The following is a 25,135-nucleotide window of genomic DNA, read 5'->3' on the forward strand; positions in this document are numbered from 1 at the left end:
AGTGTTTAACCCTGTTGCTCCTCCTTAGGAGCCTTAATCTTAGTTTTGCAGCTGGCTCAGTTTGAGTTGATGCATGTTATCAAATAGTTATCTTGGAATGTTTTTCTTCTTGCTATTTCTTCAGCTCGCAGAGTGAGCTTTTAGCTCTGCAGTGATTCCCTGTACCTTTATCTTTCATGCAGATACAGCGGTCCTTCGTACTAAATTGGGGTTTCTCCCTAAGGTGGTGTCGGATTGAAACAATCAGGAAATTGTAGTTCCTTTTTGTCCTAATCCTTCTCATAAGGAACATCTTTTGCATACCTTGGATGTTGTGCGTGCTCTAAAGTTTTTCATTCAAGCTACTTAATATTTTAGGCAATCTTCTTCCCTGTTTGCTTTCTCTGGGAAGCGTAAAGGTCAGAAGGCCACTTCTAATACTCTTTCCCTCTGGTTAAGAAGTATGATTCGTTTGGCTTATAAAATTGCTGGACAGCAACCTCCTGAGAATTACGGCTCATTCCAATAGGGCTGTCTCCTCTTCTTAGGCTTTCAAAAATGAAGCTTCTGTGGAACAGTTTTGCAAGGCAGCAACATGGTCCTCTTTGCATACTTTTTCCAAATTCTACAAATTTGATATTTTTGCCTCTGCTGAGGCCTCTTTAGGGAGATTTTTCAAGCGGTGGTGCCTTTTTCTCCCTCCCTGTTCATTCCGTGCCCTCTAGCTTGGGTATTGGTTCCCACTAGTAATTAGAATGACGTTCTGGACTCTGGAAAGAATTTTCAGGTAAGCATACATTTTTTCTTTTTAAAGACATGAGTCCACGGATTTTCATCCTTACTTGTGGGATTTCTCCTCCTGGTCAGCAGGAGGAGGCAAAGAGCACCACAGCAGAGCTGCTATATATAGCTCCTCCCTTCCCTACCACTACAGTCATTCTCTTTGCCTACGTTAGTGATAGGAAGAGGTAAAGTGAGGTGTTAGAATAGATTCTTCAATCAAGATTTTATTATTTTTAAAGTAGTGCCAGAGAGTGCTGCTTTGTTCTAGGGTGTAGCCATAGTCAATATCAGTCTCTGTAGTAGAGCTTTTGGTGGCTTTAGAGTAATAGGAACTTGTGGAACATAATTCTCACTGCGCCTCCTATATATTTCTGCTGCCCTAATCCAGTTAGCCAAAGCAACATTAACTCAGGCTTATCTTATTCCACAGGGCTATGGGAGGGAGAGGACCTCTTAAACCTGCTGGGGCTGTCCTGCTGTTGGACAGCATTTAAGGTAAGGGCTAACTTTATTCTGGGGAGTACTCTCAGGAGAAAGTGGGCACTTAAATTTATTTAGAGGCATAAGACTTGATCAAAGGGGTCACTAGGCTTCTTATGTTGGGACATTATTTCCTCTTGTATGGAGGGTGTTTGTTTTTGGACAGCCATGAGTACAGGCACTGGGCTGGGAGAAGGCTTGGAGTCTCTTGCCGGATTTTTAATCTTTGTAAGCCTATAAACTGTATAAGCAGGCTGAAAAGAGGGTTCTGGCTAATTTTCTTTTACATGATATGACGAGTCCACGGATTTCATCCTTATGGGATATCGCCTCCTGGTCAGCAGGAGGAGGCAAAGAGCTCCACAGCAGAGCTGCATAAATAGCTCCTCCCTTCCCCCCCAACCCAGTCATTTTCTTTGTCTGTGTTAGTGATAGGAAGAGGTAAAGTGAGGTTTAGAATTCAATCAAGAGTTTTTTTTATTTTAAATGTTGCCAGTGTACTATTTTTTCTATAGAGCAGCATCTGGAGTGCTAGCCTTTTAGGCTGTGGGAACTGCTGGAGTTTTTAACTTCACTGTGCCTCCCTTGTGTGTGCTGTTTTCTATGTATGGTCTTAGAGAATGCTAAGACTTTGCTATCCTCATAGGACCTCAGGAGGAAGAGTGGACCTCTTGACACTGGGATCATCATGCTGTTCCTCAGCATGGAGGTAAGTGCAGTCTTTTCTCTCTGGGGCTTTACAGCTTTCTCAGACTTGACTGTGCTATTCCTCTGTCTGTGAAGGGTTTTTTGGGCTCGGGTGAAGGGCTTTCCCTTCTTGCAGGTGTGGGTTATCATTTGTAGGAAAATGGGACACCGACACATTTAACATTCCCAACTCTGACATACATAAAGTACTACGCTAGAAGCGCTGGGAACTGTTTGCAATTCATAACGATATGGGTGATTAGTTTATTATGTTACGGCTTGATATAAAAGGAGTTAACATGTAAAACGGGAGGCTGACTCTGGGAAGTAACACCGGAGTCGGAGGGAGATTTACCAAATTCTCTGTCGGACGCCGGTGTATGGCGGTACTTTGTTTTTGTGATGGTTTCCCGGGGTTTGATTAGTATGCCCACGAAGGGCGGAGCTTAGTCTTCGCGCGCTTCAGCCGCGCAGTTTATCTACTGGGGTTCCGAGTCGGCAGTATTTCATTACGGCTCCTAAGTCCACTTGTACCTGTATATACAAGCGTTCTTAGGCTCGCTGTTTTCGCTGGCAGCTGGTCTGTGGAGGTCAGGTAGGAGCCGTAGCAGAGCTGCGGCGAGGTGTCTGTTCTAGGGGGCAAATGAACATTTTTATCGGATTTAGTAAGAGGGATAAAAGACTTGTTATGCATCTGTTTTATTGATCATTCAGTATCGTTCAGTGAAACCCTGAGATTGTTTATATTTAAAGACACAGTACACAGGTTTTTAATTACCAGAGTCACGACCAGGCTGGCATTTATTTTTTGCAACATGGAGGATCTGGAACACACTACATGTGCTATGTGTTTAGATGCCATTGTGGAACCCCCTGTTACACTTTGTCCCTCATGTATTGAGAGAGCCTTACAATGTAAAGAGAATTTTTTTTTTTTTTAGTAAAGATATGTTCTCGGACTGATGAGATTGAGGGTATGCCGCATCTTTCTCCCCAAGCGTCAGCCTTTAACGCCCGCTCAAGCGACACCATGTTCTTCAATGGCGTATGCTTCTTTCACTTTGCAGGATATGGCTGCAGTTACTTCATCCACTCACAGAAGTTTTGTCTAAGTTGCCAGTGTTGCAAGGCAAACCCATCAGGGCAGAAACCCATGGGGTCCCTGCGACTTCTGATGCTTTGATGGCTATCTCCGATGTACCCTCCCAGGCCTCTGAATTGGGGGGGGGGGGGGGGTAGGGAGACACTGTCTGAGGGGGAACTGTCTGACTCAGGAAGTATGTTGCCCCAGACAGATTTGGACGTAATGTCCTTTAGATTTAAACTTGAACACTTCTGCCTGTTACTTCGGGAGGTTTTAGTGACTCTGGACGACTGTGACTCTATTGTGGTCCCTCCAGAGATATTGTGTAAGGTGGACAGTTACCTGGAGGTTCCTTATTCCAATGTTTTTCCGGTTCCTAAGAGCATTTCAGAAAATGTTACACGGGAATGGGAAAGACCGGGTATCCCGTTCTCCTCTTCCCCTATTTTTAAGAAAATGTACCCTATAGCTGACACCATTTGGGACTCTTGGCAAACAATCCCTAAGGTGGAGGGAGCTATCTCTACCCTGGCTAAGCGTACAACTATCCCTATTGAGGACAGTTGTGCTTTCAAAGACCCTATGGATAAAAAGCTGGAGGGTCTTCTAAAGAAGCTATTTGTTCATCAAGGGTTTCTATTACAACCAACGGACTGCATTGTACCAGTCACAACTGCGGCTGCCTTTTGGTTTGACGCCTCAGGGGTTTTGAATAGGATTCTGAGTAAATACTCCTGTGAAGATTTTTTTTTTTTCTCACGCATCCCAGCAAATCCAGTTAAAGCTCAGGCTTTCCTGAAGTGTTTCAGACCTGGAGTTTCAGGGGTAGTCATGCTAGTTCCTTTTCAGGAACAAGGTCTGGGGTTATTCAAATCTATTCATTGTCCCAAAGAAGGAAATTTCATTCAGACCAATTCTGGATGTGAAAATTTTGAATCGTTATGTAAGAGTACCTATTTTCAAATGGTGACTTTAAGGACTGTTCTTCCTTTTATTCAGCAAGGACATTTTAGGTCCACAATGGATTGCAGGATCTATACTAGGGATGCACCGAAATAAAAATTCTGGATCGAAACAGATACCGAAAATTAAGGATGCCCCTGGCTGAAAACCGAAATTATTTTTTTCTTTTTTAAACTACAGTGTGTGTGTACCATTTTGGTCCTCTTTGTGCCGAAATTGGAATTTTTCGGCGGCCCAAACTTTGGTGCATCACTAGTATTCTATATTTAGTTCTGTGTAACAGAATCAGACTTAACCATTTTTTATTTTTTTTTACCAATTACCAAAATAAAGTATAGGCCTAAAAGACTTTTATATGCAAAACAGTAAGTCAAGTAATGAACTCAAACAGCAGCTCTAAGCTGGCATCAAATTTGATATATGCTACACAATAATTTTAGCGAAAACCGAAATAACCAAAAATGCCATTTTCGGCCGAAACTTTCTGCGGCCGAAATTTCTGTGCATCCCTAATCTATACCTTCATATTCCGATTCATTCAGATCATTATCAGTTCCTGAGATTCTCTTTTCTAGACAAGCATTACCAATTCGTTGCTTTTCCATTTGTACTAGCAACCGCTCAAAGAATCCTTTTTTTTTTTTTTTTTTTTTTTTTTAAATGTTCTAGGTGCCCTGCTTTATGGAAGCCAGAGAGCAGGGTATTGCGGTCTTTCCTTATTTGGACGATAGTCAAGAGATCTTGATAAAGGCCCCTGGCGGCTGAAACGCGTAGATTTGCTGATTGCTCCCGTGCACCAGATTAATAAGACTTTTGCTAGCAACAGAGTGGGTACGTAAGTAGATAGGACAGGTACATCGGGAAGCCATAAAACTTGTTTGAGCTTGCCCCATATGTATAATCCCTGTCCCAGGACCTACTCATACTAACCCCTCTGTTATCCATATCCTGTTTGGAACTCCGATCCTACACCATACTCTGTGGGATTGTTAAAGAGTCACTCACATCAGAGCACCTTTCACACCGGAACACCTTTGCACTGCAGCCTAGAACTGTTTGTGTACAGCGCTTTTCTCCTACCGCTTGCAGAGAACGCTGCACTAATCCCTAACACTAAGGAAAGGAGGACGCAAGCTATCCGGAATTTTTTGGTTACAAGTTTGCACAAATAACCACTTGCTGGACAATGTTTGATACTAATAGGACATAACAGGTTTTTAAGAATTCTCATGTATCTTTATTTCTGTCATTTGTTTTAGAAGAGATCACTTGATCATAATTTTAAATTTATTGTGTTTGTTTTTAGATGCCGGCATCACTATATTTTTAATTGTATGTAATAAACACTATTCATACTTAAATTTACTCTTTTCCATTTCCTGCTATTTTTACATCGGATTAGTTTATTGCTTTTGACCTTTTTATAACGCCACTAGTACACACACACATATGGTCAATATCAGAGCCTTGCATATTACCTAGTTTGACTCTTAGCTCTCCATTTGTTTGAGCGCCATCCCAGACACTCTTCCTTTTTGTCTCATTTTTAACTTGGTTTTTAGAGGTTAAACCAATTGCACTTTCTGGGAATTGGCATTAGAGTAGATGAGTGTTGTATCTCTAACATTTTTTGTCTCCTTATTTGGACGATATCTTGGTACCAGCTCAGTCTTTCCGTTCTGCAGAATCTCACACGATTAAACTAGTTTCTTCAAAAAACATGGTTGGAGGATCAATTTACCAAAACTTTTCTTTATTCCTCAGACAAGGGACACCTTTTTAGGTTTCCAGATAGATTCAGTGTCCATGACTCTGTCTCTAACAGACAAGAGACGTTTGAAAGTGGTTGCAGCCAGTCGGCACCTTCAGTCTGTCATTCCCTTCAGTGGTTATGTGCATGGAAAATTTAGCTTTGTTTGCTGAATCCATGGCGCAGAGCTTATACAAAGATATCACAATTAATATCCTTAAATCCCAATGTTTGACACTCTCTGATGTGGTGGTAAATCGCCAGCGTTTAGTTCTAGGGGCTTCTTTGTTCGGCTAACCTGGACTATGATCACTAGATGCAAGTCTTTCAGATTGTGGAGCTGTTTGGGGATCTGTGACAGCACAAGGGGTTTGGAAATCTCAAGAGGCAAGATTACCAGTCAATATTTTAGAACTCTGTGCAATTCTCACAGCTCTTCAGTTTTGGCCTCTGTTGAAGAGAGAACTGTTCATTTATTTTTAAACAGACAATATCACAAACAGTGGCATTTGTCAATCAGCAGGGTGGGACTCGCACGCTATGAAAGAAGTATCTTGGATACTTGCTTGGGCGGAATCCAGCTGTCCAATTTCTGCGATGCATATCCCAGGTATAGACATTGGGAGGCGGATTATCTCAGTCGTCAGACTTTACATCCTGGGGAGTGGTCCCTCCATCCTGATGAGTTTTCTCGGATTGTTCAGATATGGGGTCTTCTACAGATAGATCTGATGGCCTCTCATCTAAACAAGAGACTTCCCAGATGCCTGTTCAGGGATTTTTAGGCAAAAGCAGTGGGTGCGCTGACACTTCCTTGGTGTTATCAACCTGCTTATATTTTCCTGCCTTCTTCCAAGAGTGATCTCCAGAATCATCATGGAACAATCATTTGTGTTGCTGGTGGCTCCAGCATGGCATCACAGGTTTTGGTATGCGGGTCTTGTTCGGATGTCCAGCTGCCAACCTTGGCCACTTCTGTTAAGGCCGGACCTACTGTCTCAAGGTCCGTTTTTCTATCAGATTTTCAAATCATTAAATTTGAAGGTATGGAAATTGATCTTAGTGCTAAGTCATAGAGGTTTCTCTGACTCAGTGATTAATACTATGTTACAAGCTCGTAAATCTCTCTTGAAAGATTTATTGAGTTTGGAAGACTTGCATTTCGTGATGGTGATCTCATAAATTGTCTTGGCCTTCTTTTAGAGTTGCAAGAATTTTAGTTTCTTTAGCATGGTTTGAATAAAGTTTTGTCTGCAAGTTCCTTGAAGGGACAAATCTCTGCTCTTTCTGTTTTATTCACAGAAAGATTGCTAAACTTCCTGATATTCACTGTTTCTGTACAGGCTTTAGTTCGTATTAAGCCTGTCATTAAATCAATCTCTCCTCCTTGGAGTCTTAATTTGGTTCTGAAGGCTGTACAGACTCCATTTGAGCCTATGCATTCTTTGGACATTTATCTACTTTCTTGGAAAGTGTTGTTCCTTTTGGCCATCTCTTCTGCTTGAAGAGTTTCTGAGCTATCTGCTCTTTCTTGTGAATCTCCTTTTTCTGATTTTTCATCAGGATAAGGCGATTTTGCGAACTTATTGAAATTTTTTCCTAAGGTTGTGAATTCTAACAACATTAGTAGAGAAATTGTTGTTCCTTGTGTCCTAATCCTAAGAATTCTTTGGAAAGATCCTTAAATTATTTGGATGTGGTGAGAGCTTTGAAATATTATATTGAAGCTACTTAAAGGGACAATCGGGTTAAATTATATTTTCATGATTCAGATACAGCGTGTAATTTTTAACAACTTTCCAGTTTACTTCCATTTAAAAAAAATGTGCAGTCTTTTATATTTACAATTTGAGTCACCAGATCCTACTGAGCATGTGCAAGAATTCAGACTATACGTAAAAAAAAAATCTACTACTCATTTGAAGTACAGACTAAGTGCTATTGCTTTGTCTTATCTTGCATTTGTTGATTATGCAAATCTAATGTGTTGACTGGTCCTTCAAGTTTTCAGGAAGACTTCTAGTCTGTTATATTCTCTGGTCCTAGGAAAGGTCAGAAATCTTCTGCTATTTCCTTGGTTTCTTGGTTAAAGCTTTTGATTCTTCAGGCTTATTTGGAGTCGGGTCAGGCCCCACCTCAGAATTACAGCTCATTCTACTAGATCAGTCTCCACTTTATGGGCTTTTAAGAATGAAGCTTCAGTTGATCAAATTTGCAAAGCGGCAACTTGGTCTTTACATTTACTAAATTCTACCGTTTTGATGTATTTGCTTCTTCAGAAGCCGTTTTTGGTAGAAAAGTTCTTCAGGCAGCTGTTTCAGTTTGATTCTTCTGCTTTTGATTTAAGTTTTTTCTTTCATTTATGAGAATAAATTTATATTTTGGGTTGTGGATTATTTATTCAACGGAAAATGGCTGTTTATTTTTATCCCTCCCTCTCTAGTGACTCTTGCGTGGAGTTCCACATCTTGGGTATTGATATCCCATATGTCACTAGCTCATGGACTCTTGCCAATTACATGAAAGAAAACAACATTTATGTAAGAATTTACCTGATTAATTTATTTCATATTGGCAAGAGTCCATGAGGCCCACCCTTTTTTATGGTGGTTATGATTTTTTTTGTATAAAGCACAATTATTTCCAAATTCCTTTGATGCTTTTTACTCTATTACCCCACTACTTGGCTATTCGTTAAACTGAATTGTGGGTGTGGTGAGGGGTGTATTTATAGGCATTTGAGGTTTGGGAAACTTTGCCCTTCCTGGTAGGATTGTATATCCCATACGTCACTAGCTCATGGACTCTTGCCAATATGAAAGAAATGAATTTATCAGGTAAATTCTTACATAAATTGTTTTTCTGGAGTTATACAGAAATTAGTGCTAATCTTTATTTTCTAGAGTTATACAGAAATTAGTGCTAATCTTTATTTTCTAGAGTTATACAGAAATTAGTGCTAACCTTTATTTTCTAGAGTTATACAGAAATTAGTGCTAACCTTTATTTTCTAGAGTTATACAGAAGTTAGTGCTAACCTTTATTTTCTAGAGTTATACAGAAATTAGTGCTAATCTTTATTTTCTAGTTATACAGAAATTAGTGCTAACCTTTATTTTCTAGAGTTATACAGAAATTAGTGCTAACCTTTATTTTCTAGAGTTATACAGAAATTAGTGCTAACCTTTATTTTCTAGAGTTATACAGAAATTAGTGCTAATCTTTATTTTCTAGAGTTATACAGAAATTAGTGCTAATCTTTATTTTCTAGAGTTATACAGAAATTAGTGCTAACCTTTATTTTCTAGAGTTATACAGAAATTAGTGCTAATCTTTATTTTCTAGAGTTATACAGAAATTAGTGCTAATCTTTATTTTCTAGTTATACAGAAATTAGTGCTAACCTTTATTTTCTAGAGTTATACAGAAATTAGTGCTAACCTTTATTTTCTAGAGTTATACAGAAATTAGTGCTAACCTTTATTTTCTAGAGTTATACAGAAGTTAGTGCTAACCTTTATTTTCTAGAGTTATACAGAAATTAGTGCTAACCTTTATTTTCTAGAGTTATACAGAAATTAGTGCTAACCTTTATTTTCTAGAGTTATACAGAAATTAGTGCTAATCTTTATTTTCTAGAGTTATACAGAAATTAGTGCTAATCTTTATTTTCTAGAGTTATACAGAAATTAGTGCTAACCTTTATTTTCTAGAGTTATACAGAAATTAGTGCTAACCTTTATTTTCTAGAGTTATACAGAAATTAGTGCTAACCTTTATTTTCTAGTTATACAGAAATTAGTGCTAACCTTTATTTTCTAGAGTTATACAGAAGTTAGTGCTAACCTTTATTTTCTAGAGTTATACAGAAGTTAGTGCTAACCTTTATTTTCTAGAGTTATACAGAAGTTAGTGCTAACCTTTATTTTCTAGAGTTATACAGAAATTAGTGCTAATCTTTATTTTCTAGAGTTATACAGAAATTAGTGCTAATCTTTATTTTCTAGAGTTATACAGAAATTAGTGCTAATCTTTATTTTCTAGAGTTATACAGAAATTAGTGCTAACCTTTATTTTCTAGAGTTATACAGAAATTAGTGCTAACCTTTATTTTCTAGTTATACAGAAATTAGTGCTAACCTTTATTTTCTAGAGTTATACAGAAGTTAGTGCTAACCTTTATTTTCTAGAGTTATACAGAAGTTAGTGCTAACCTTTATTTTCTAGAGTTATACAGAAGTTAGTGCTAACCTTTATTTTCTAGAGTTATACAGAAATTAGTGCTAACCTTTATTTTCTAGAGTTATACAGAAATTAGTGCTAATCTTTATTTTCTAGAGTTATACAGAAATTAGTGCTAATCTTTATTTTCTAGAGTTATACAGAAATTAGTGCTAACCTTTATTTTCTAGAGTTATACAGAAATTAGTGCTAACCTTTATTTTCTAGAGTTATACAGAAATTAGTGCTAACCTTTATTTTCTAGAGTTATACAGAAATTAGTGCTAACCTTTATTTTCTAGAGTTATACAGAAATTAGTGCTAATCTTTATTTTCTAGTTATACAGAAATTAGTGCTAATCTTTATTTTCTAGAGTTATACAGAAATTAGTGCTAATCTTTATTTTCTAGAGTTATACAGAAATTAGTATGCACACAGAAAAGGCTTAGCACTCCGTTTATAACCATACTTTTTCAATGGCAGGTCTGTGACTCAGAAGCCGCACATATCGTCCCTCTGTTGTCCCAGCGGATTATAACTACTTGCAGCTGGCAGGGAGGGTTATCCTATTTCACTACTACAGCACTGTTTTATAGGATTCTCGTGAGAGTACATGAGGTGTTGCTTATCCCTGTGGCTTACGCTGGTGCTGAAATGCTGACAGACAGGGTGCTCCTATTTAGTAAATATTGTTGCCTATTCCGCTGTTTTTATTATGATATTGGGAACTGACTGGGGCATTTAAAAGATACAGGATTTTTGTATTTCTGACGATGTCCCTGCTCACTTCGGCTTCTGTTTTCTCAGCCGACAGGGAATTTTATGTCTCAGTTATGGTGTGAGTTTCCACCTAGGAGTGTTTTCACTTAGGAGATGGCATCCGGCAGGGGACTTGTGCCTTTCAGGGTGTGTTACTTTAGTGCTGATTAGGACTCCCGGTGGCTCCATTTTGCAGAGTTTGCCGCGCTCAGGAGATTGAGCTTGATACGCCCACGATGGGCGGAGCTTTGTTATGCGCCATTGTGTGCGCACTGTTTGTCTCCTCATTGACGGCTCCATGTTTCTCCTGCACATCACGTACGCCCACGATGGGTGGAGAGTTGTTGGTACCATGTGTGCTCACTTTATTTAGCTCTTTGTGGCTAGCGGATCGCATGCCTCCTCTGCTGTGTTTCACAAAACAAATACAGCTGAGAGGTTGTTTGCGCCGTCTAGAGTATTTTCTTGGAGTGTAATCCCCTCTGTCACGTTAGGCAGAGCGGTGCCACAAGGGAACACGAGTTCCACATAAAGTTAGGCATGCTGGTCCCTCCTGTAGGAAGTAATCGGAGGTGCAGCTGCTATCTTAACGTGCAACGTTAATCTGTATTGTTCATTACACAACTGTCCCTTACATTGTGGCCTCTTATATGAAAGGAACATTTTCAGTTTACTGTTCCCCATAGGTTGTGTGAAACACTTGTCAGTATTGGTTGCTATAAGCAGCTTTCTGTCTCTAGGACAGTGTTTTTATACAGGTTTTGCCCCTAATGCTTGTAAATGAATTAAACAAGCTGTTGCAAAGTTCTTTACTGTTTATTCATCCTTTTTGAAGTCGGATGGTATAACAGATATTGAGTGGGTCATAGACATAAAGATGAGTCTCTTTCAGATTTAAAGAGACAGTAATACTTTCTCTGTGTACATTATATACATGATTTCAGCTTTTTTGTTGTTGGTTCATCTGTTGAAAACCTTTTTTCTTCTGTTATGTGTGATCAGTCCACGGGTCATCATTACTTCTGGGATATAACTCCTCCCCAACAGGAAATGCAAGAGGATTCACCCAGCAGAGCTGCATATAGCTCCTCCCCTCTACGTCACTCCCAGTCATTCTCTTGCACCCAACGACTAGATAGGATGTGTGAGAGGACTATGGTGATTATACTTAGTTTTTATAACTTCAATCAAAAGTTTGTTATTTTACAATAGCACCGGAGCGTGTTATTGCCTCTCTGGCAGAGTTTGAAGAAGAATCTACCAGAGTTTTTACTATGATTTTAACCGGAGTAGTTAAGATCATATTGCTGTTTCTCGGCCATCTGAGGGAGGTAAAAGCTTCAGATCAGGGGACAGCGGGCAGATGAATCTGCATTGAGGTATGTAGCAGTTTATATTTTCTGAATGGAATTGATGAGAAAATCCTGCCATACCGTTATAATGACATGTATGTATACTCTACACTTCAGTATTCTGGGGATGGTATTTCACTGGAATTACTCTGTTAAAAGTACATTAAACCTTTGAATAGGTATTTATTATGTTAAACGTTTTTGCTGGAATGTAGAATCGTTTGCATTTTCTGAGGTACTGAGTGAATAAATGTTTGGGCATTATTTTTCCACTTGGCAGTTGCTTGTTTTAAATTGTGACAGTTTCGTTTCTCTCTCACTGCTGTGTGTGAGGGGGAGGGGCCGTTTTTTGGCGCTCTTTGCTACGCATCAAAAATTTCCAGTCAGTTACTCTTGTATTTCCTGCATGATCCGGTTCATCTCTAACAGAACTCAGGGGTCTTCAAACTTCTTTGGAGGGAGGTAGATTCTCTCAGCAGAGCTGTGAGACTTATATATTGACTGTGATTAAAAAACGTTGCTCTGTAATTTTTATGTTTCAAATTTAATTATTGTTACTTTACTAAGGGAAGATACCCGTGTCATTTGTTCCAATGCCAAGGTGGAGCCCAATAGAAATTTATGTACTAACTGTATTGATGCTACTTTAAATAAAAGCCAATCTGTACAAATTGAACAAATTTCACCAAACAGCGAGGGGAGAGTTATGCCGACTAACTCGCCTCACGTGTCAGTACCTGCATCTCCCGCCCGGGAGGTGCGTGATATTGTGGCGCCTAGTACATCTGGGCGGCCATTACAGATAACATTACAAGATATGGCTACTGTTATGACTGAAGTTTTGGCTAAATTACCAGAACTAAGAGGCAAGTGTGATCACTCTGGGGTGAGAACAGAGTGCGCTGATAATACTAGGGCCATGTCTGATACTGCGTCACAGCTTGCAGAGCATGAGGACGGAGAGCTTCATTCTGTGGGTGACGGTTCTGATCCAAACAGATTGGATTCAGATATTTCAAATTTTAAATTTAAATTGGAGAACCTCCGTGTATTACTAGGGGAGGTTTTAGCGGCTCTTAATGATTGTAACACTGTTGCAATACCAGAGAAATTGTGTAGGTTGGATAAATACTTTGCGGTACCGGCGAGTACTGACATTTTTCCTATACCTAAGAGACTAACTGAAATTGTTACTAAGGAGTGGGATAGACCCGGTGTGCCGTTCTCACCCCCTCCAATATTTAGAAAGATGTTTCCAATAGACGCCACCACACGGGACTTATGGCAAACGGTCCCTAAGGTGGAGGGAGCAGTTTCTACTTTAGCTAAGCGTACCACTATCCCGGTGGAGGATAGCTGTGCTTTTTCAGATCCAATGGATAAAAAATTAGAGGGTTACCTTAAGAAAATGTTTGTTCAACAAGGTTTTATATTGCAACCCCTTGCATGCATCGCGCCGATTACGGCTGCGGCAGCATTTTGGATTGAGTCTCTGGAAGAGAACCTTAGTTCAGCTACGCTGGACGACATTACGGACAGGCTTAGAGTCCTTAAACTAGCTAATTCATTCATTTCGGAGGCCGTAGTACATTTAACCAAACTTACGGCTAAGAACTCAGGATTCGCCATTCAGGCACGTAGGGCGCTGTGGCTAAAATCCTGGTCAGCTGATGTAACTTCTAAGTCCAAATTACTTAATATACCTTTCAAGGGGCAAACTTTATTTGGGCCCGGTTTGAAAGAAATTATCGCTGACATTACAGGAGGTAAGGGCCACGCCCTGCCTCAAGACAAAGCCAAGGCTAAGGCTAGACAGTCTAATTTTTGTCCCTTTCGGAATTTCAAAGCAGGAGCAGCACCAACTTCCACTGCACCAAAACAGGAAGGAGCTGTTGCTCGTTACAGACAAGGCTGGAAACCTAACCAGTCCTGGAACAAGGGCAAGCAGACCAGGAAACCTGCTGCTGCCCCAAAGACGGCATGAACCGAGGGCCCCCGATCCGGGACCGGATCTAGTGGGGGGCAGACTCTCTCTCTTCGCCCAGGCTTGGGCAAGAGATATTCAGGATCCCTGGGCGCTAGAGATCATATCTCAGGGATACCTCCTAGACTTCAAATTCTCTCCCCCAAGAGGGAGATTTCATCTGTCAAGGTTGTCAACAAACCAGATAAAGAAAGAAGCGTTTCTACGCTGTGTACAAGATCTGTTATTAATGGGAGTGATCCATCCGGTTCCGCGGTCGGAACAAGGACAAGGGTTTTACTCAAACCTGTTTGTGGTTCCCAAAAAAGAGGGAACTTTCAGGCCAATCTTGGATTTAAAGATCCTAAACAAATTCCTAAGAGTTCCATCGTTCAAAATGGAAACTATTCGGACAATCTTACCCATGATCCAAAAGGGTCAGTACATGACCACAGTGGACTTAAAGGATGCTTACCTTCACATACCGATTCACAAAGATCATTACCGGTATCTAAGGTTTGCCTTCTTAGACAGGCATTACCAGTTTGTAGCTCTTCCATTCGGATTGGCTACGGCTCCAAGAATCTTCACAAAGGTTCTGGGTGCCCTTCTGGCGGTACTAAGACCGCGAGGAATTTCGGTAGCTCCGTACCTAGACGACATTCTGATACAAGCTTCAAGCTTTCAAACTGCCAAGTCTCATACAGAGTTAGTTCTGGCATTTCTAAGGTCGCATGGATGGAAAGTGAACGAAAAGAAAAGTTCTCTCTTTTCTCTCACAAGAGTTCCATTCTTGGGGACTCTTATAGATTCTGTAGAAATGAAGATTTATCTGACAGAAGACAGATTAACAAAGCTTCTAAATGCATGCCGTGTCCTTCATTCCATTCAACTCCCGTCAGTAGCTCAATGCATGGAGGTGATCGGCTTAATGGTAGCAGCAATGGACATAGTACCCTTTGCACGTCTACATCTCAGACTGCTGCAATTGTGCATGCTGAGTCAGTGGAATGGGGATTACTCAGACTTGTCCCCTACTCTGAATCTGGATCAAGAGACCAGAAACTCTCTTCTATGGTGGCTTTCTCGGCCACATCTGTCCAGGGGGATGCCATTCAGCAGGCCGGACTGGACAATTGTAACAACAGACGCCAGCCTACTAGGTTGGGGCGCTGTCTGGAATTCTCTGAAGGCTCAGGGACAATGGAATCAGGAGGAAAGTCTCCTGCCAATAAACATTCTGGAATTGAGAGCAGTTCTCAATGCCCTTCTAGCTTGGCCCCAGTTAAAAACTCGGGGGTTCATCAGGTTTCAGTCGGACAACATCACGACTGTAGCTTACATCAACCATCAAGGAGGGACAAGAAGCTCCCTAGCAATGATGGAAGTATCAAACATAATTCGCTGGGCAGAGTCTCACTCTTGCCACCTGTCAGCAATCCACATCCCGGGAGTGGAGAACTGGGAGGCGGATTTCTTGAGTCGCCAGACTTTTCATCCGGGGGAGTGGGAACTTCATCCGGAGGTCTTTGCCCAAATACTTCGACGTTGGGGCAAACCAGAGATCTCATGGCGTCTCGCCAGAACGCCAAACTTCCTCGCTACGGGTCCAGATCCAGGGATCCGGGAGCGGTTCTGATAGATGCTTTGACAGCACCTTGGAACTTCGGGATGGCTTATGTGTTTCCACCCTTCCCGCTGCTTCCTCGATTGATTGCCAAAATCAAACAGGAGAGAGCATCAGTGATTCTAATAGCGCCTGCATGGCCACGCAGGACTTGGTATGCAGATCTAGTGGACATGTCATCCTGTCCGCCTTGGTCTCTACCTCTAAGACAGGACCTTCTGATACAGGGTCCATTCAAACATCAAAATCTAACTTCTCTGAAGCTGACTGCTTGGAAATTGAACGCTTGATTTTATCAAAACGTGGTTTTTCTGAGTCGGTTATTGATACCCTGATACAGGCTAGGAAGCCTGTTACCAGAAGGATTTACCACAAGATATGGCGTAAATACCTATACTGGTGCGAATCCAAAGGTTACTCCTGGAGTAAGGTTAGGATTCCTAGGATATTGTCCTTTCTACAAGAAGGTTTAGAAAAGGGTTTATCGGCTAGCTCATTAAAGGGACAGATCTCAGCTCTGTCCATCTTGTTACACAGGCGTCTGTCAGAAAATCCAGACGTCCAGGCCTTTTGTCAGGCTTTAGCTAGGATCAAGCCTGTGTTTAAAACTGTTGCTCCGCCATGGAGTTTAAACCTTGTTCTTAACGTTCTACAAGGAGTTCCGTTTGAACCCCTTCATTCCATTGATATAAAGTTGTTATCTTGGAAAGTGTTATTTTTAATGGCTATTTCTTCGGCTCGGAGAGTCTCTGAGTTATCAGCTTTACATTGTGATTCTCCTTATTTGATTTTTCATTCAGATAAGGTAGTTCTGCGTACAAAACCTGGGTTCTTACCTAAGGTAGTCACTAACAGGAACATCAATCAAGAGATCGTGGTGCCTTCCCTGTGCCCGAATCCTTCTTCAAAGAAGGAACGTCTTCTACACAATCTGGATGTAGTTCGTGCCCTCAAGTTCTACTTGCAGGCAACTAAGGATTTTCGACAAACGTCTTCCCTGTTTGTCGTGTACTCTGGTCAGAGGAGAGGTCATAAGGCTTCGGCTACCTCTCTCTCCTTCTGGCTTCGTAGCATAATTCGTTTAGCCTATGAGACTGCTGGACAGCAGCCTCCTGAAAGAATTACAGCTCATTCTACTAGAGCTGTGGCTTCCACTTGGGCCTTTAAGAATGAGGCCTCTGTTGAACAGATTTGCAAGGCTGCAACTTGGTCTTCGCTTCATACTTTTTCCAAATTTTACAAATTTGACACTTTTGCTTCTTCGGAGGCTATTTTTGGGGGAGAGGTTCTTCAGGCAGTGGTTCCTTCTGTATAATGAGCCTGCCTATCCCTCCCGTCATCCGTGTACTTTTGCTTTGGTATTGGTATCCCAGAAGTAATGATGACCCGTGGACTGATCACACATAACAGAAGAAAACATAATTTATGCTTACCTGATAAATTCCTTTCTTCTGTTGTGTGATCAGTCCACGGCCCGCCCTGTTTTTTAAGGCAGGTAAATATCTTTTAAATTATACTCCAGTCACCACTTCACCCTTGGTTTCTCCTTTCTCGTTGATTCTTGGTCGAATGACTGGGAGTGACGTAGAGGGGAGGAGCTATATGCAGCTCTGCTGGGTGAATCCTCTTGCATTACTTCTGGGATATAACTCCTCCCCAACAGGAAATGCAAGAGGATTCACCCAGCAGAGCTGCATATAGCTCCTCCCCTCTACGTCACTCCCAGTCATTCGACCAAGAATCAACGAGAAAGGAGAAACCAAGGGTGAAGTGGTGACTGGAGTATAATTTAAAAGATATTTACCTGCCTTAAAAAACAGGGCGGGCCGTGGACTGATCACACAACAGAAGAAAGGAATTTATCAGGTAAGCATAAATTATGTTTTTTTAAACTAAGTTTCTGCTCAGTTGGGTGTCTTTGTGGGTGCCTTGCCTACATCCTAAGATGGGCAGGTACCCAAATTTACATGTCAATTGCTGAAGTTATGTGAAATATTGCACGTGACCTTCATTTGCTTTTGTCTTTTTACAGGTCAAGGAACAGTAAGTGTCATTTTTATTGGGACATTACTGCTGTTTCTTTGGTGTGTATTTATCCTTTGATTTTGGATGGAACAGCACCACACTATAATGGTTTTTTCCTTTAAGATGTAAAGGAATTAGACCTCTTGACTGTTTCAGTTATAACATTTCTGATACTTGCAGATTACCAAGTCAGCGGCTAAGAGTTCAGGGTTTTCCGTCTTAGCACGCAGTGCCTTAGGGTTGAATTCTTGATCTGCGGATGCGTCACCTAAGCCTACGCTTTTGGCTATTCCTTCCAAGGGGAGGACCCTGTTCGGGCCTGTCTTGAAGGAGATCGTTTCTGACATTACGGGAGGTAAGGGTCTCCTCCCTCCGAATAAAACTCAAAGGGGACGGCAGAGTTATTTTCGTTTTTGAAATTTCAAGGGAGTCCCTGCTTCCTCTTCTGCTCAACAGAAAAGGAATTATGCTCAAGCCAAGTCCACCTAGAGACCCAACCAGTCTTGGAACAAGGGTAAAGAACCCAAGAAGCCTGCTGCTGCTACCAAGACAGCACGAAGGGGTGGCCCCCGATCCGGGACTGGACCTAGTAGGTGGTCAGATTTTCTTTGTCCAGGCTTGGATAAGACGTTCAGAATCCCTGGACACTAGAAATCGTGTCTTACGGTACCAGTTGGAGTGCAAAAATTCCTTCCCCAGAAGGTTTCTTTCATGAGTGTCGACCAGATAAATTGAGGCGTTCTTACTCTGTATAAGATCTCTCCTCCATGGAAGTAATATGCCCTGTTCCAAATCGGGGGCAGGGGTTTTACTCAAATCTCTTTATGGTTCCCAAAAAGACGGACCGTTCCGACTCATTTTAGCTCTCCAGAGTCTAAACAAGTTTCTCAGAATTCCATCCTTCAAGATGGAGACTATTCGGACAATTCTTCCATTGATCCAGGAGGGTCAATATATAACTACCGTGGACTTAAAGGATGCATATCTTCATATTCCTATCCAGAGATCATCACCCGTTCCTGAGGTTTGCCTTTCTGGACAAACATTTTCAGTTTGTTTCCCTTCGGGCTGGCCGCAGCACCCAGGATCTTCACAAAGGTTCTAGGGGGGGGGGGGGTCTGCTGGCGTTTCTCAGGCCGCGGGGCATTGCAGTGGCGCCTTATCTGGACGATGAAATGATCCAGGCATAGTCTTATCAGGTGACAGTCTCATACCGACATGGTGTTCTATCTTTTCTAAGGACTCACGGGTGGAAGGTGAATCTAGAAAAGAGTTCGCTATTTCCAGACAAGGGTTCCTTTCCTAGGCACTCTAATAGACTCTATATCCATGAAAATCTTTCTCTACAGCTGACTGCTTGGAAATTGAACGCTTTATTTTATCTAAGCGAGGGTTCTCCGATTCGGTCATTGATACTTTGATCCAGGCACGTAAGCCTGTTACTAGAAAGATTTACCTTAAGATATGGCATAAATATCTTTATTGGTGCGAATCAAAGGGCTACTCACGGAGTAAGATTAGGATTCCTAGGATTTCATCTTTTCTCCAAGAAGGATTGGAGAAAGGGTTATCAGCAAGTTCCTTAAAGGGACAGATTTCTGCTTTATTTTGCTACACAAACGTCTGGCAGACATTCCGGATGTTCAATCTTTTTGTCAGGCTCTGACTAGAATCAGGCCTGTGTTTAGACCTATTGCTCCTCCTTGGAGTTTGAATTTAGTTCTTAAGGTTTTTCAAGGGGTTCCGTTTGAACCTATGCATTCCATAGATATTAAACTATCTTGCAAAGTTTTATTTTTGTTTGCTATTTCTTCTGCTTGCAGAGTTTCGGAGCTTTCAGCATTACAATGTGATTCTCCTTACCTTATTTTTCATTCCGATAAGGTAGTGTTACGTACCAAACCTGGTTTTCTTCCTAAGGTTGTTTCCAACAAAAATATTAATCAGGAAATTATAATCCATCTAAGGAGGAGTCTGCTACATAACTTGGACGTGGTCCGTGCCCTGAAGTTTTACTTGCAGGCGACTAAAGAATTTAGTCAATCATCATTATTTGTTGGTTGTTCTGGAAAACGTAGGGGCCAGAAAGCTACGGCTACCTCTTTCTTTTTGGCTGAAGAGTATCATCCGTTTTGCATATGAGACTGCTGGACATGGACAGCAGCCTCCTGAAAGAATTACGGCTCATTCTACTAGGGCTGTGGCTTCCTCATGGGCATTTAAAAATTATGCTTCTGTTAAACAGATTTGCAAGGCTGCAACATGGTTGTCTCTTCACACTTGTTCCAAATTTTCCAAATTTGATACTTTTGCCTCGCCTGAGGCTGTTTTTGGGAGAAAGGTTCTTCAAGCAGTGGTTCCTTTCGTTTAGGTTCCTGTCTTGTTCCTCTCTTTCATCAGTGTCCTATAGTTTTGGTATTGTATCCCATAAGTAAGGATGAAATCCGTGCACTCGTATCTTGTAAAAGGAAATTTATGCTTACCTGATAAATTTATTTCTTTTACGATATGACGAGTCCACGGCCCACTCTGTCATTTCTAAGACAGGTCTTTATTTTTATTAAACTTCAGTCACCTCTGCACCTTGGCTTTTCCTCTCTTCCTAACTACGGTCGAATGACTGGAGTGGGATGGGAAGGGAGGAGCTATGTATACAGCTCTGCTGTGGTGCTCTTTGCCTCCTCCTGCTGACCAGGAGGCGATATCCCATAAGTAAGGATGAAATCCGTGGACTCGTCATATCGTAAAAGAAATAAATTTAAAGGTAAGCATAAACCTTCCTTTTTTTTTTTTTTTTTAGTAAAATGAATAGGGATGATTTGCTGGAGCTGCCTAGAAGCTATGAACTCATTTGAAATACAATGCCTGTATCTAAACACTGCTAAGAGGGGTGGAGTTGGCTGTTCCAGGCAGTTTTGCTATGTGATTAATTTTGCTTTTTTAAATATTTTTTTTATGCAAAATATTTTAAAATAATTGGCCCTTTTAGGATATGCACAGATCTCAACCTGTTTTATGGCACTTTAACGGTAACAAAATTGAAAAATGGTTTGGTCACTAAGGGGTTAAAAATAGTCAAATTTAATTACATGTCTCTCCCACTAACATATTTTTAATGTCTTATTCTTCCACAGGTGCTGGTTTTTTCCCAGATGACGATGATGTTAGACATATTAATGGACTATTGCTATTTCAGACGATTTAGCTTTTGTCGTCTGGATGGATCCATGTCCTATGCTGACAGAGAGGAAAATGTGAGCTTTAGTGTAACAAATTTTGTCCAAATATTATTTAGCTTATATATCCTCACTTATTTCCTCTTGTCTTGTTTAGATGCAGAGATTTAATACGGACCCAGAAGTTTTCATCTTCTTAGTCAGCACACGAGCTGGAGGTTTAGGGATCAATTTGACTGCGGCAGACACAGTTATCATTTATGACAGTGACTGGGTAGGTTTAATATATGATACTTAATAACTGTACATGATAAATATGTGCAGAGCATGATGCTGGTTTCTGGGCGGCCTAGTACTTTTAATTTGCTGTATTGAGGACCATGTTAAGTCACTTCATTGATAGATACCAGTTGTATGAAAACATTCACTTTCTGTTGCTTCAAAGTAAAATGAACAGCTTTATATTAACATGTTTAATAAGATTTCTTTTTAAAGACTTGAGTCCACGGATCATCTTCATTACTTATGGGATATTCACCTCATGGTCAGCAGGAGGAGGCAAAGAGCACCACAGCAGAGCTGTTAAATAGCTCCTCCCTTCCCTCCCACTCCAGTCATTCTCTTTGCCTACGTTAGTGCTAGGAAGTGGTAAAGTTAGGTGTTAGAAAAGATTCTTCTATCAAGAGTTTATTTTTAAAGTAGTGCAAGACTGTGCTGCTTTGTTCTAGGGTGTAACCGTAGTCAATATCTGTCTTCAATAGAGCTTTTGGTGGCTTTAAAGCAATGGGAACTTGTGGGACATCATTCTCACTGCGCCTCCCTTACATTTATGCTGCCTTTATCCTGATGGCCTAAGCAACCTTACTCAGGCTTTATCATTTTCCACAGGCTATGGGAGGGAGAGGACCTCTTAAACCTGCTGGACTGTCCTGTCGGACAGCATTAAGTTAAGTGCTGACTTTTTTTATTCTGGGAGGATAACACTCAGACTTTAATAAGTTACATTTAACACAAGGCTCAGAAATATGGGGCTCTTTATGTTGGGACATCATGCTCTGTGTATGGAGGGTTTCTTTCTTGACAGCTTAAGTACAGGCACTGGGGCTGGGAGTTGAGCTTCTTATTACCCTATCGGTTTATTTTAACTAAGTTGAAGCCGGTTGGGTTGTGTATTTACTAACGCCCATGATGGGCGGGGCTATCGTTTTTGCGCGCTTGCTAATTACGCCACAGTTTTCAGCCTTGTTTAGTGCACGGAGCTGTTCTGGGTTAGCTGTGTATCAGTTGAGAGCGAATCAGCATCGCACTAGAGAACCGCATGGTCTTCATTAGAGTAAGCATTTTTTTAGTGCTATAGAGCACTTATCTGCATCTCTGAGGATATAGCAGTAAAACCGGTTGGTAGGTAGGCGCCTCAGCAGAGCTGCTGAGGCGTAATGGTGTCTGAATTTTATTTAACGGAGGATAGATTTTTCTCATAAGACAGGAAAATAGTTTCCGTTTAAAATTTAAAGACAGTATCTTTTTCAGACATTCAAAAATTATTTGAGTTAAAATAATCTGTTAAAATTTTGTTTGTTTTGGGACACATTTTTTTCTCCCTGCAGTAAAAATGTTTTTTTTTAATTTTAAAGGGCCAGTAATGGTTTATTGTAATTAGATTTTTTTGTGTGTAAAAGTTAGTTTTATTACATTATTTCACTATGCTTCAGTATGGACATAGGAGCCGTGCAAAATGTTACTTTCTCCATTTGTTTGGATGCCAATGTGGAACCACCAATTCGTTTTTGTTCCTCATGTATTGAGGGCTTTAAGTTATAGAGAAGATTTTTCATGAACAAAATTTCTCAGGAGTTTGACGAGATTCAGAGTATGCCGCAGCTTTCTCCCCAAGCGTCCCAAACTTTAACGCCCGCACAAGCAGTGCCCTGTACTTCTGCTCTAGCGCCTGCTGGAGTTACCTTAAGACATAGCTGCGCTTATGTCTTCCATAATTTCTGATGCGGTGTCTGCTTTTCCTATGCTACAAGGTAAACATAAGTGGAAAGACAACCATGTTATCAGTGAGGTTTCTGATGCCATGGTGGCAATCTCGGATGTACCCTCCCAGGGAACGGAGATGGAGGGTATAGAGGTTCTATCGGAAAGGTGAAATTTCAGACTCTGAGTTCATTGACTTTGACTGATTCAGAGGTTGTCTCTATCAGGTTTAAGCTAGAACACCTCTGCCTGTTACTCAGGTTTTGGTTACTTTAGACTGTGATTCTACAGTAGTGGTCGCTCCTCCTAAGTCGAGTAAATTGGACATATTTCAAAGTTTCTTCTTACTCAGATGTTTTTCCAGTGCCTAAGCGAGCTTCGGAGATTGTTTCTAAGGAATGGGAGAGACCAGGTATTCCCTTCTCTACATCTCCTATTTTCAAAAAGATGTTTCCTATAGCTGATGCTGTCAGGAAAGCTTGGCAAACGATTCCTAAGATGGAAGGGGCTATTTCCACCTTAGCCAAGAGAACTATTCCCATTGAGGATAGTTGTGCTTTTAAAGATCCCATGGACAAGAAGTTGGAGGGTCTACTTGAAAAGATTTATGTTCACCAGGGTCTATTGCAGCCAGCTGTGTGCATTGCTACGGTCACTAGTGGTTTGATGCTCTGTCCGAGTCTCATGACTCAGACTTCCTTAGAGGAGATCCAAGATAGGATTAAAGCTCTGAAGTTAGCTAATGGACACTTCTCTGCAAATTACAAAATTGGCAGCTAAGAGTTCGGGGGTTCTCTGTCCTAGCCCGCAGAGCCTTATGGTTGAAACCTTGGTCTGCGAACGTGTCTAAATCTAAGCTTCTAGTGATTCCTTACAAGGGGAAGACCTTGTTTGGACCTGGCCTGACATTATCTCTATCATGGGAGGGTAAGGGTCATCTCCTTCCTCAGGATAAGAGAAACAAACAGGGTCACGGAGTAATTTTCGTTCCTTTTAAAATTTCAAGGGAAATTCTCTTCCTCCTTTAAACCAGAACAATCTAAGCCTACTTGGAGACCCAACCAGTCTTGGAACAAGGGTAAACAATCCAAGAAGCCTGCTGTTGAATCCAAAACAGCATGAAGGGCATGCCCCCGATACGGAACCGGATCTGGTAGGGGGCAGACTTTCCTACGTTCAGGTATGGGTTTGGGACGTTCAAGATCCCTGGGCAATAGAAATAGTGTCTCAGGGATACAAACTGGAGTTAAAAAAAAATAAAAAATTCCTCCCCGAGGAAGAATTCTTCGTTCAAGATTATCTGCAAACCAGATAGACATTTTTAAATTGTGTATGAGACTTCCCCTCCTTGGGAGTGATTATTCCCGTTCCAGTACAGGGGCAGGGTTTTTATTCAAATCGATTTGTAGTTTCAAACCAGATAAAGAGAGGCTTTCTTCCGTTGTGTAGGAGACTTCTTTTCCATGGGAGTAATATGCCCCGTTCCAATACAGGAACAGGGTCAGGGGTTTTATTAAAATCTTTGTAGTTCCCAAAAAGGAGGGAACCTTAAGACCTATCTTAGACCTCAAGAGTCTAAATAAGTTTCTCAGAGTTCTGTCTAAGATGGAAATTATTTGTACCATTCTTTCGTTGATCCAGGAGGGTCAATTTATGACAACAGTGGATTTGAAGGAGGCATATCTACATGTTCCTATCCACAGAGATCATAACAGGTTCCTGAGGTTTGCCTTTCTGGACAAACACTTTCAGTTCGTAGCTCTTCCTTTCGGTCTGGCCACGGCACCCAGAATTTTCACAAAGGTTCTGGGGTCTCTGCTGGCGGTTCTAAAACTGCGGGGCATTGCGGTGGCGCCTTATCTGGATGATATTCTAATCCAGGCGCCATCTTGTCAACAAGCAAGATCTCATACCGACGTTGTCCTATCCTTCCTGAGAACTCACGGGTGGAAGGTAAATCTGGAAAAGAGTTCCTTAATCCCAAAGACAAGGGTGACTTTCTTGGGAACTCTAATCGATTCTATATCCATGAGGTTTTTTCTGACAAAAGTCAGGAAATCAAAGATTCTAAATACCTGTCGAGCCCTTCAGCCCACTCCTCGGCCGTCAGTGGCTCAGTGCATGGAAGTAATCGGACTGATGGTGGCGGCAATGGACATCATCCTGTTTGCTCGGTTCCACCTCAGGCCTCTGCAGTTAAACATGCTCAGGCAGTGGAATGGAGATTATGCAGACTTGTCTCCTCGAATAATCCTGGAACAGTAGACGAGGGACTCTCTTCAATGGTGGTTGTTTCTGGATCATC

At 41.2% G+C, this 25,135-nt stretch overlaps 1 protein-coding gene across 6 annotated transcripts in view; it reads left to right on the forward strand.

The window, feature by feature from the left end:
- The window catches only part of HELLS (helicase, lymphoid specific), a 267,233-nt gene that overhangs the window by 163,242 nt on the left and 78,856 nt on the right, over positions 1-25,135 (forward strand). For all 6 annotated transcript variants that reach the window (XM_053691865.1, XM_053691867.1, XM_053691863.1 and 3 more), the window contains exons 17-18: positions 20,809-20,928; positions 21,008-21,124. In XM_053691865.1, coding sequence (XP_053547840.1) covers positions 20,809-20,928; positions 21,008-21,124 — 237 coding nt within the window. The remainder of the gene's footprint in view (positions 1-20,808; positions 20,929-21,007; positions 21,125-25,135) is intronic.

The sequence above is a fragment of the Bombina bombina genome, chromosome 9, assembly GCF_027579735.1.
Source record: "Bombina bombina isolate aBomBom1 chromosome 9, aBomBom1.pri, whole genome shotgun sequence".
Taxonomy (NCBI): domain Eukaryota; kingdom Metazoa; phylum Chordata; class Amphibia; order Anura; family Bombinatoridae; genus Bombina; species Bombina bombina.